The sequence below is a fragment of the Anguilla anguilla genome, chromosome 8 (assembly GCF_013347855.1).
Source record: "Anguilla anguilla isolate fAngAng1 chromosome 8, fAngAng1.pri, whole genome shotgun sequence".
NCBI lineage: Eukaryota > Metazoa > Chordata > Actinopteri > Anguilliformes > Anguillidae > Anguilla > Anguilla anguilla.
The window spans coordinates 17,649,547-17,662,096 of record NC_049208.1 but is presented as its reverse complement, the minus strand read 5'-3'; the positions used below and the strand labels follow the sequence as shown (position 1 = coordinate 17,662,096).

The window sequence follows — 12,550 nt, the reverse complement described above, 5'->3', positions numbered from 1 at the left end:
ATTATATAGTCGTCATATTTAGTACTTGGTTGCTAATCCTTTGCATTTGATGAAATCTTCCTGAAATATGCGGCCCATAGACATCACCAGATGTTGGGTATCTTCCTTGGTGATGCTCTGCTTGCTCTGCTCAGTTCCTGTTTGTTTTTGGGGTGTTTTGGCTTAAGTCTTGTCTTCAGCGAATGGAATGCATGTTCAGTTGGGTTCAGGGCACGTGATTGACTTGGCCAGTTCAGAACAATTCAGATGGCACCATTCAATGAGTTTTGAGGCATTTGAAGCAGATAAGATGTTTATTTACACTTAAGAATTCATCCTGCTGCTGCCGTCTGAAGTCACATTATCAATGAAAACAACGAAGCCAGTTCCAGTGGCAACCATACAGTACATGTCTAAACCATAGCACTGCAGTACCTTCGCTGTGTTTCACAGATGAGGAGGAGGGGTGCTTTGGATCATGAGCAGTTCTTTTCTTTCTCCACACTCCTCATTCTATAACTTTGGTACAGGTTAATACTCATCTGTCCATAAGACTTTGTTCCAGAACAGTTTTGTAGCAAATGCTTACCTGGCCATTCTGTTCTTGAGGCTTACCAGTGGTTTGCATGTTGCAGTGAATCCTCTGAGGATGATCTGGTGTGGTCTTCTCTGTGCCTACATTCTGGAGAGTGTTCTTAGTCTGTTCTACAGTTGAATACAATTGCATGTCTTCATCAGGCATCCACTACAGTTGTCTTCTATGGTGTATTATATTGTTTGCTATTGCTGGGCTCACCAGTGCATTCTTACTTCCCAAAGCACCGCATCTTTATAAATGTTTTTATTTTTTAATTTTTTAATTTTATTTTCAGGATTAACCCTTTTGTTTAGTTTTTGAACTCAACCTTTTCTAAACTTTTTTTTTGCTAATGAACTTTGTTTTAAGTTTGGCAGAGTTTTATTTTTCTTTTTTTTCCAGACATTTTGTTCATTTAAGCTGTCAGAGAAAAAATCATAATGACAGATCATTTTGTGCTCCAGCTCTTGCTGAAATTTATCATCAAATCTTAAAGATGAAAAGGGATGAATCATCATCAGGAATGAAGTCATACACATTGTTTGAGTCCTCTTAGGGTTTTGTGGTTCTGGAACATTGTTTTTTTTCAGGGTGTCATGGCCACCTATATTACCTTGGAAACTGGCACATTTTAAAATGAGCATATTGTCAAAATGATTCATAAAATTGTAAGCCCATCTTGAAAATACCACCCGCTCCTCAAGTCTATGAAATAAAATGCACCTGGAATAAAGTGTTGTATTTTCAAACTGCATTACTTTGGAAAAACGTACCTGCACGAAAAGGTTTTTTGACAGGTACTTATGATTGAATGTGCAAATTGAAATTTACAATTTCTTGGCAATTGGACGCACTTAAAATACAGGTTTTGCTGTACGGAGTCAATTTTTCAAATAAACTTAATGAATTTAATGAAGTATTAAGTTCTATATTTACCATAAAATATTATGCTTTATCCTTTTTTTCTCTCTGATTTTGAATGGGTCACAGTATATTATTCAGTTAGTATGAATGAGAATGTGAAAATTAGACATTTTCCAAACTAAATAGTACCAGTGATAATTTTGTGAAGATGGTGGTGGCGCTTTTTGAACGACTCTCCTACTTAACCAATAGAAGCCACAATCTTTGAAACTATATCTAATTAGCATTGTACAGCTAATTATAGGCATATGTAATTGCATGGTATGTTAAGTGTTTGTCAAAATGAATCCACCTGGTACTTGGAGATTACTTTGTCTTGTAATTACAGTGTAGCTTTTTTTTCTGTCTCTTCAGATCTAAAATAAGCTAATGTATTTGTGCTTGTGCTAATTACTTTACTGTCACGTCATCCACAAAAGTCTTCAACTGATTGTGCCATATAAGTGTATGGGTATAGTTTGTGGTAAATGGCAAACTAGGAAATGCGTTTCTGTATTTGTTCATTTTAATTTAGGTAATATGTAATGTTTAAACAATATAATGTTGCATTGAGCATCAGCAATTTGAGTGTAAGGTGTGCGGCTTCCGAGCTTGTTGAGAGACATGATTTGTGTGAACAAGAGTGAAGCTCTGAAGAATAGCAGGAGAACCTCCCATTATTGAATGTAATGTAAGAGTAATATTTATTCAGTTTCCCTTCTTAGCCATATCCTCTTTTTTATTATACAAAACTTTATGGACAGCTGAATATATGGTAAGACCCAACCCTGTTAGTAGGTTAGGATTGGCTCCGGATTTAGAAGATTTGAGGTGAACCAAATTGTCAGACCCCAGGAAGGAAGCTGTATTTATTTATTTATTTATTTTTAAATCTTTTTTTTTTAAATCTTTTTTTTAAAACCGGGAATGCCCCATTGAGATCGATATCTCTTTTGCAAGGGGGACCTGACATAAAACACAAAGTTACACACGACAGCAGACAAACGAGTTACAGACATAAAATGGGGAATGAGACGGGCTGTACAAATGACTCACTGTTGCCAGATTACAGATTAAATGTACAGTGTGTATCCAGTTACACAGTACTCATTTCACAATGCAGACTGACAGAACTGCGTGTGCAGAGGCAGCCCACAGCGCCGCAGTTGGCTGGGACTGCGGCCTTTCTGCTACACTTTCGCGCTGAAAGCTCCGATCAGACAGCAGGAACGCACGGACGGTTTATGTCAGCGGCGTCTCTCACCAGTCTGTCCGAGCTTTGTGGAGCTGTCTGCTGGATTCACCAAACGTTTCCGTGCTGGGGAGGGACGTGGGACCGCCCTGTGTTTGTGAGGCAAGGCCCCCCCCTCTACGCGCTTGCCTGCCCACTGGAGGGTCTGCGTGTCTGGATCTTCTCAGCGCTCAGCCTTGTCACAGAGGAAGGGAGGATCATGGGAGCGTGGGTATCGAACATGGGGCCCCTTTCCTTCCGTCCGCAGTGGCTGATGCAAACCGTGTGTCGTGGCGTGCCGCCAAAACCCTGTCTAGAGAAGAAAAGGGAGGCCGCCTTTTAGCCGGTTTAATCCTGACCTAACAGGAGACAGATTTTTCAAACCAGTCAGAACTGATGTGTCTGATGTTTCTGTCGGTGGACCAGAGCAATGAATCCTGAGAATTATCACCCACAGCTTTACTTAAGTGAAATTGGACACAAGCTCTCAAATGGAAGTATGCCACATTTTCCAAGCTTTATTTTTTGGGGATAGTAGCGTACAGGTTTAAATCCAGCATGAGGTATGACTCTTACTGCTTTGGAGAAGTTGCTTTGTCCCATTGTCATTGGTAAGCGTTCAATGACACAGTGCATGTAGTCTGATGATGAAATAAGTAGCATGATGAGACTACTCATAAAAAAGAAAGATTAAAATGTTTGTGTAGTTAAAGGCATATTTTTTAGTTACATTTCCAAATTTTCAAATTAGTTTTCACGTCTTATCAGAGAGATGATAAAATTAAACATCCTAAGTCTCATTGACATGTGTTACTGTACAGCTGTGGGAATGGTAACTGGACGTTCTATTTTTGGATTAGGTTCAGACCACTTGACTTTTCACATAAAAAGAGTACTTTGGATAGTTTCACCATTATAATTAAGTACCATTAACAAATATGGCAGAAAGCTGAACTTGAGGTCTCTCTGACTCGAGTGGCCCCCTTGACCTCAGACTCCTCTCGAGTTTCATTCCCTAGTGCCGGGTACCCAGTCTGGGGGCCTTTCACACTGTCCACCATGTTAATAAGGCCTCAGTTTCAGAAGAAATGTGGAAATCCCAAAACCACGGCAACACAGGAGAAAGTACAGAGTCGATTGGCCAGGAAGCTGGCCCTGGTTGGGCGATGGGCGCATCTGCGTCTGCCAGCATGACAACCAGTCGACCTTCATCGCTCCTCTTCCTTTCTCCTCTGCAGATCGTGTTTGAAGTGGTGACCTCAGGACAACGAGGCCTGTTAGCCATCAAGGATGTGGTACTCCAAGGCCACCAGTGCAGTAAGTCCTTCTCTTCCCACATAAAGGAGCCCTGATAAGCAGAACTGGGTCAGAAACACTTTGAAATATTTTATGGATTTAAATACTTTTTATTATGCCTCCGCGACGGCACAGCCGTGGCTGGAGGCATTATGTTTTCGGGTTGTCCGTCCGTCCATCCATTCATCAATCCTTCCGTACGTCCGTCCGTCCCGATTCTCGTGAACGCGATATCTCAGGAAAGCCGTGAGGGAATTTCTTCAAATTTGGCACAAACGTCCATTTGGACTCGAGGATGAACTGATTAGATTTTGGTGGTCAACGGTCAAAGGTCAAGGTCACTGTGACCGCACAAATCACGTTTTTGCCTTGAGGGAATACAAAACATGTAACATAACTCAAGAATTCATACGCTAATTATGACAAAGTTTCACACAAATGTCTAATAGGATAAAATGATGAAGTGATGACATTTTATATCCAAACTGGCTACTGGTTGGTGGAGGCATACAACCACGAGGCGGTATTTCTAGTTTGAATTATTTCAATTTTTTGGGAAAAAATATTAACAAATATTAGTATTTGATTATTTGATGCATATTGAAATACATTTATTTGGAGCAACCAGGGACAAGTAGTGAGCGAACCAAAAGGAAAAGACAACTTAAATTTACAGATCAAATATATGTAATAGTCAATGAGGTACAGCTTCACAGTGCTGTATTACAGAATAGGAATACAACACCAGTGGAGAGGACAAAAATTTGGAGTGACATCATACAAAAAGAATTCATTACGTATAATTAAACACACAGAAGAGGATGTCAAGAAAAGATGGTATGATGATAGGAGGCATACAAAAGAAAAACATGAGGACAAAAGAAAAGGTGATAGTTCAACTGAGTAAAGAAAATATTAACACCGATCCCTGCCAAATGTGCAAATCGTGGGGGTGGAAGGAATAAATAGACATGGGTGTACTTGTGATGGGAGAAGGCTGCAGAGTGTCTGAAGGTAAAACTGTACTCACAATTCATTATAAACTACTGAATGTATACGCAGCACAATTGTTTAAATTCTGAACTGCGTTTTTAAACTGATGACTTCAATAGAAATCTTTCATCCTTTCAATAAAACAAATATAATTTCATATTATTGTAATAGCGATGGTGATTTTGACCCATTGCAGCCCTTTATTAAATCCAACATAGATATTGTGACCTTGTAGAAACTGCTTTTGTGTTGCAATCTTTTTATAAATCTGACCCTGTGTGTCCTTGTTAAAAATATATGCAGTACATTTCATCAGTGGAATTTACCATTTGAAATTTCATGTATTTTACGAAAATGTTGTTCTGGACATTATTGGAAATTCCATTGTCACTTTTGATTCTTACCTTGTTTATCTCCAATAAATGCATTACACCATCTAAAGTTTAATGTCTCCTACAACAATTGTCGTCTGAATGCTCACCCATTAGGTTTGTGTGCTTATCTTTATAACTTGTAATTTAACGGTGTTTCATGTTCTCTGCCCCTAGTTCTCCCCCGTCATTTTGAATTGGAATTCTTCACCCTATTATTTTTTATTGACTGTGATCGGTGTGTCTAGTTAAACACCTGACAGTATGAAATAAATGTTTTACAATGAAATGACTATTTCATCATTTGATAGTAGCACAAAAGGTGCAATCGCAAATTAAGTTTGGTTGTATTATCTATATAAAACATAATGGAAATCAATCGGATATGGTAACACACACATGGCTAATTTTTGGGTGAAACATTCAAACAAAGATGTCCCAGTCAAGTTTCTGACCGGTGACTCCAATGTCTGGAAGAGGTTTTAAAGTTTCCTTTGTATTGTAAAAAAAACACTTTGTATATTTCATATATATTTCATTTTTCAAATAATATATGGATTATTTGAAATAGCTTTAATACAAGTATTTGGTTTTTCAATAAAGCATTTTCAAATATATTTACTAGAAATGTATTTATTTGCAAATACTTCAAATACATCAAAATGGTATTTTTATGGTACAAAACTCTTTAATTAGTGTCTGTGTTTCACCCAGGTCTGCTGACAAGCAAGTCCTTAACCTGACACCTCAGAATAGCATCATATCTCTTCACCACCCCACAAATGGCTGGCCTTTCAAAGTGCCAGGAATCCACAATATTCCCCAGCGCGATATTTATAGACGGGGAATGAGGCGTAAATTTTCCTGCCAAAGCACCTTTGTTATATCTTCCTTTTGAAAAAGATGGAAAATAAAAATAAAGAAGACTTTATGTAATATATGCATGTGAAAATCCCCTTCCTCTGAATCTTCATACATTCAAATATTCATTCAGTGTGTGTGTGTGTGTGTGTGTCTGTGTGTGTGTGCGCATCTGTGTTTGTACGTGTGTGATGATTGTGCAGGTGTGTTAGTGTATTTGTTTGCGTGTGCCTGTGATTGTGAATGTGTGTGTGTTTAAGCAATGCTAATTCCCTTAAACAGAACAGCATTTTGCAGTGTTAAGTCAACAGAAATCTTTCAACTGTGGATTGAGGTCACTGATGACTCCACAGTGTTCTCTGTTCCCTTCTCGAACCCAGCCTCTGCTCCATCACATGGCCACGCGTGCAGCATTTAATGCAGAGAAGGGGCAACCTGAGTTAGCACATGCACGCAGCCGAGCCTGGTGATACATTCCTCAGTGCATTCCTCGGCAAACTCAGAGGTCATTCATGTAAATACAGGCGGCAGTGGTGCATTCTGTCAATGCTAGTCCAGAACCCGAGCGGTCATCTGAAACGCCCCAACAGCAATACATCAAATACATCTGAAATACTGTTTCTCTCAGTAAACAAGCTCAGATAGGTACCCAAACATGGGCATACGGGCAGTTAAATTACGGTATGGTCGGAAGTTGTGCTTTCAAAATCAGATTACTGATTATCGTTGAATCATTGTTACTTTCCAGTCCCGAACTCCACCTGTTATAACCCCCCCTCCCCCCCCCCCCCCCCCCAGCACCAGCACCAGCACCAGCACCACCAAAATTATGCCCTTGACCATTTATGGCAATAAATATTATTTAAAGTACACAACTATTCGCATACACACTTGTATGGGTGATCGTAGGGTAAATGCAAATTCAGTGGCAAAAAGCCTTCAGCTCAAAATAACATCAAAAAATATCAAAGAATATCAAAGGAACAAGAAATTTAATTTCTATTCATTGAGTTGAAAGTTTAATATTGTACCCTAAGTTTTGAGTGTCAAAAAATGCATTTGAAGACATACTGCAATACCGAATACCACTATTCCTGTATGATGATCCATTACAATGTGTTGACCCTTCATTATAGGTTATACTAAATATACTGTTTACTGTGAGTATACTCCTTACTGTAAATATGCTCTTCACAGTAAATGTTAACAAATGCTTAAATAGAAACCCTCAGCAAAACGTGGGAATGAATTGAGGAGAACGGACAGGTGACAGGCATATAAAGTATTCCTCTAACTCGCATAATTACAAAAAGATTAAAGAGCCGGAGGAAGACTCATTAGATGAAGCTATGAAATGAGTGTGTGAGTTTCCGGCTGCACGGTGCGGCACACGGGGGGTAGTCTGGGGTATCAAATCAAGGTCGCAGTGGCCTGCTTTCGCTGAAGATGCTGAAAGTAATTAAAAAAAGCAACTCCGTGAGTTGATTAGCATGGACTTTCATCCTAAGCTGCGATCCCACCTTCCGTTATGAATGCACGTTGACCCAGATTCCTCGTCTTCCTTGTTGTTGGCTCGACTGCCAATTAGAGAGAACGCAAACTACTCAATGTATTCAGGACATGCAGAATAGCTTTTATTTGTAGTGGCTGACCGCCATGGTACACTCGGAAAGGAAACAGTCTTTTTTAAAAATGATGATTTTTTGAGTAGTGTTGGGCGAGAAATGGAACGAGTTGGGAGTTTAGTATTTCCAGACCTCCCTTGGCATTTTGCCGTTCTTTAGCCGCGAGGTTGAGCCTTTCTTCTGTATCCTGAAATTGTATTTCCAAGCTGAAATATTTCACAGAGGCTTATTGTGTTACCTTCTGACCTCTTTCTGTGGCTCTTCTAATTGAAAACACTGCCCAAAGAAGACTGGAAAGCCTGTGTATAGGGTCCATCTCCTGATTGAAGCTCGAGAGCTGTCCTTTGTGGCTCAAAGACTCCTGAATATAACATTCTGCCAGACAGGAATGGAGAATTTGATTTGTGAGATTGAAAAACGAAAGTCACTCTCAAGTTTTTTGTTCCCATGTGCAAGCAAAATGGCACGGAGAAGTTAACTCCTGAAATGACAGAAAGCAATCAGTCATGACACAGATGATATTAGAGCATGAGGTTTCGACAGGGTTAAGATGTATGGTGCACATTGTTCTAAAGGTGTGATAAATTAAAATTCTATTTCAGAATATGTTGCCTCTTTGTCTCTCCACAAATCAGGCTCTCTCACCTAACCAATCAATAAGTGGATTTCCACAAAGCTGCAATTTGGGCAAACCCACAAAGCTGAATCTGCCTGAATTGGGGAGGCACCCCCACCCTAGCACAGTTATGGAGGGTGTGATTTGGCCACCCCCCCTTACCCCCTCCCTCACCTCCCTCAAGGACGGAGAGGAAAAAATTACCCCATCATTATTTTAATCTCCATTCAGGCATTGTTACTATTTAATAAATTCACAGCAGGAGTAAGTTGGTCAACAAACTGTCAAAAATACATGTTGAGCTTAGAACTGAAACATTTTGTAATAAATCATTAAAATTAACAACATGAGCTCAACATAAACTGTCACATGTTTGTACATTATTCATCCAAATATTGAATAGAACAGTGTGAGTGGTCTGAATTAATAATAACATTTTTTCACCCCTTGTTTCACAGTGAATACGCCACACTTTCTTCAGATAAAGGGTGTTGAGGTCAATGCTGGACAAACTGCTACTTTCCACTGCACAGTGAATGGACACCACAGAGACAACTTCAACCTGTGGTTACAGGTGAGTTCCACTACTTGTCCTTCACCATCACCATCACCATGACCAACCATTCACGACTGTGCATTGTACTCTTGTGAGCAGGTGCTCGTTTACATGTGCAGTATATCTATGGGGTAGTGAATAGAACTTTCCGGAAGCTTCACTGAAGGTGGGCAATGGAGTGGGCACTTGTAGGTGCTGTTTGTGTCATTAATTTCTCTGTGACATTTAACCATTAACCTACACTCTCACCCCCCACCCCCCATTTACTCAGTGCTAGATGTTGGCCATCTTTTAACTTTTTGTGACTGCTGTGCTCAGCTATAAACACCTCCCTTATCTATCCGAACACTTGGCTATAAGAGCACAGCTTGTTACCTGAGGCAGCATGGTTGCTAAAGTTATCTCTCTGCTTACCACACCTACTTCATCCAGGGTGACTTACAAAGTTTAAGTTGGGTTCGTTTTAACACGCTACCCATTTATACGACTGCGCACGCACTGAAGCAGTCCAGGATAAGTAAAGTGTTTAAGGGGCGTGCTGGGATTTGAACGTGCAACTTCCCGCTCACGTGTGGGGCTCCTCTGCCTCCGCGCCGCTCTACGGCCCCCTCGCCTGCGTCGCCGGGTTTGCCGCGGTCGCGAGCGCGTGCAGCGAGGAGAGGGAGCGAGGTCCTGGGCGCGATCGTTTGTCACTTTAACGAACGCGTCCTCATTAGCCGAGGAGATGAAACACAAACATTAAGCCAAGTCCCCCGGTGACGGTAATAAAGAAACGTAGGGGATGAAGGACTGTCCCCCATCTGCCCGCTGAGCGCTGTGACAGCTGTGCCAGATCTGGGGACGGTGCGCGGCAGAGCTCATAAAAGCCCTTACCTGCTGTTAGCCACCGCCGCCGCCGCTGCGCCACGCTTCCGTGCTTTCGATAAAACCGGGGACTGGGAAACACACACACACACACACACACACACACACACACACACACACACACCTTTATATACACCTGCAACCCATAAACACACACACACGCACGTATATGCACCCGCAACAAACGCATTTATATGCGGCAGAAACCAACACACACACTCGCACGCACACACACGCACACACACAATGCAAATGGGTATCCACGCGCAGAGGCATGCAGTGAGAGAGATGCCACTGGCTTTCAAAATACGCTGTTTGTCTGAAATTCTGATTCTGTTACTTTTGCTATAAATGGGCAATTTCCTGTTTTGGTTGTTAAGGGATTATATCGGCTTGTTATTACTGAAAATCTTCATTAGCATCAGCATGTTTCCCTGGTGATGGAGAGATGTCTGGCAGTATGCTGCTTCACTATAACAAACCTCTGGAATTTACTAATCAGTGTGTGTGTGTGTGTGTGTGTGTGTGTGCATGTACACGTATGTGTCTCCTTGTTTGTGTGCATATTTGCATGTGAGAACAGTGCAGTTTATAAGCATTTGGACAGTGATACAATTTTTATTGTTTTAGCTTTTTTATGTACTGCAGCACATAGAATTTGAAATGAAACATGAATATGACATTGAAATGCAGACTGTCAGCTAGCTCTAATTTCAGGATATTTATGTCTGTATGAGGTGATCCATGGAGGAATTACAGCCCTTTTCGTACATAGCCCCCCGATGTCTGTGTGATAATTGGCAGGGGGGGACTATGTGGATATTCTGACGGAAGCTTTTCATGGCCGCTGTGTAAATCTGCTCTTTCCTCAACCAGGGAATTGGAGGTCGGGAGGCACCCATGAAAGCCACCAAACCCTGGAACAACCGGCGGTTCATCGGGACGTTCGACGTGGAGAACACGACCAAGGCCGACTCCGGTCACTACCGCTGCATCGTGCACACGGGACGCGGCATCGGGGTGTCCAACTACGCCCAGCTGACCATAAAACGTGAGCGCGGCCTCTTAAGACACGGGGCTCCTTGTTAACTCTCCTGAAACGCGGAGTGCGGAGTCTGTCCTCTGTGCGGTTGTTAGTCTTGTCCTTTGAAATGCAGCGCAGGCTATGTACAGTACAGCGGGCTGTGTGCATTTTATGGGCATTATTCTCTTTCTGCTGAAAGGCTGTCCTTGAATTAATAGCGATCCGACCGAAAGATGATAAAAGAAAGGCCTGTCGCTGTAACTGATATAGTTTTAAGGCCACTGTGATGTCAGACCCTGACTTTGCCTCTCGTTTGCGGAGGATTTATGGTGCCAGTTAGGCCTAAATCTCCCGACGCTCCATTTTCTCACAGCCTACAGACAGCGGCGGTGGCCTTCCCTATCTCCACTCCTCAATTTTCTCCTCTGCGCTGTGAACTGAATTTACTGTCCAGCTGTTTTTTTGTCTCGGAGCTGCATGTGATTGAGAGGTTTAATCCCGGCCCGTCTGATAGAGGTCTGTCAATCATTTTCAAATAGCCCTATGCGCAGCCACCCAGATGTCTTAACCCTTTCAGATCCAACCCTCTGCTGGTCATGTCATTAGGATCCAAAAAACAAATCTTACCTCGCGCGTCCTCAGAGCTTTCCCCAAAACGGACTTTCATGGCTGCTTTTATCAGCCAGAAAGACCCGCTGCATTGGTGTGTTCCTGGTAAATCCGACAAAAACCTGGGACTCTGATGTTCGTTGTCAGATCAGCCCTTCAGGACTCTCAAATTCAAGCTCCAATTAGATATGCATATTAATGATAATTGTAAGGTAAAGCACTGATCATTTTAAGAAGGCATTTTAGGTTTCTGAGTCAGGACTTGCCTCACCGCCATCTCACTGTCAGATTACGCGTTGTAATTTGAGATTAGCTTTATGGAGGCTGTGAATTTTCAGCTCTCTAATTGGACGGAGGCCTAATTCCCGTTATCCCAGGGAAATTGGCTGTTTCATTCGTTTTTTTTTCATTTTCGCAATTTTACTTTGAAATGTGATTTTTTTTCATGTGATTTAACATGTTCTAATCTTTGCTGCAGTAGGAATGTAGTTTGGACCGCTTGGATCTTTAATTATGAGTTCCTTGTGTTAGGTATCGGGCACAACATGAGCGCAACCTCCTCAATAACCTTGAAGCTACACTCATGAATTACCCAGAATGCCAAGTGTTTGCTTCCCGCAGTGAGCCTATGGGTTAATAGGGGTGACCCCCAGCCCTCGCAGGGAACCATGCTCATGTAGAACCACTCAAAAAAAAAATCTATGTCGTATTTTACGTATGTCAAGGGGTGTACATTTGCTTGGGAAGCTCTGTATGTCTGTACAAAGTCTGCTGCATCTTACTGTTAACCCTTAGGAGGCTTTTTCATTAGCACATCAGACAGGTTGTGTTCGGGTAACACCTGCTGCCGTTCTCGTTGGAGTGGCCCCCCAGGGTCATTCTGCAACACCATCACATGCAAGCTCTTCCTCTGATACCTGTTAAGATATTCTGTCTTTCCTCAAACCGGAGGTGAGAAGACGCCAGATTACCCAGGACCACGGATGCGGTTCCTCCGTCTGCATTTCAGCACATCATGGGCAGCCACTTACAAAAAACACAAAGC

General features: G+C 41.8%; 1 protein-coding gene across 15 annotated transcripts in view; it reads left to right on the top strand.

Moving 5' to 3' along the window:
- Positions 1–12,550, top strand: part of LOC118234757 (receptor-type tyrosine-protein phosphatase mu-like) — a 179,887-nt gene that overhangs the window by 62,197 nt on the left and 105,140 nt on the right. For all 15 annotated transcript variants that reach the window (XM_035431556.1, XM_035431567.1, XM_035431555.1 and 12 more), the window contains exons 4-6: positions 3,929–4,007; positions 8,911–9,026; positions 10,749–10,923. In XM_035431556.1, coding sequence (XP_035287447.1) covers positions 3,929–4,007; positions 8,911–9,026; positions 10,749–10,923 — 370 coding nt within the window. The remainder of the gene's footprint in view (positions 1–3,928; positions 4,008–8,910; positions 9,027–10,748; positions 10,924–12,550) is intronic.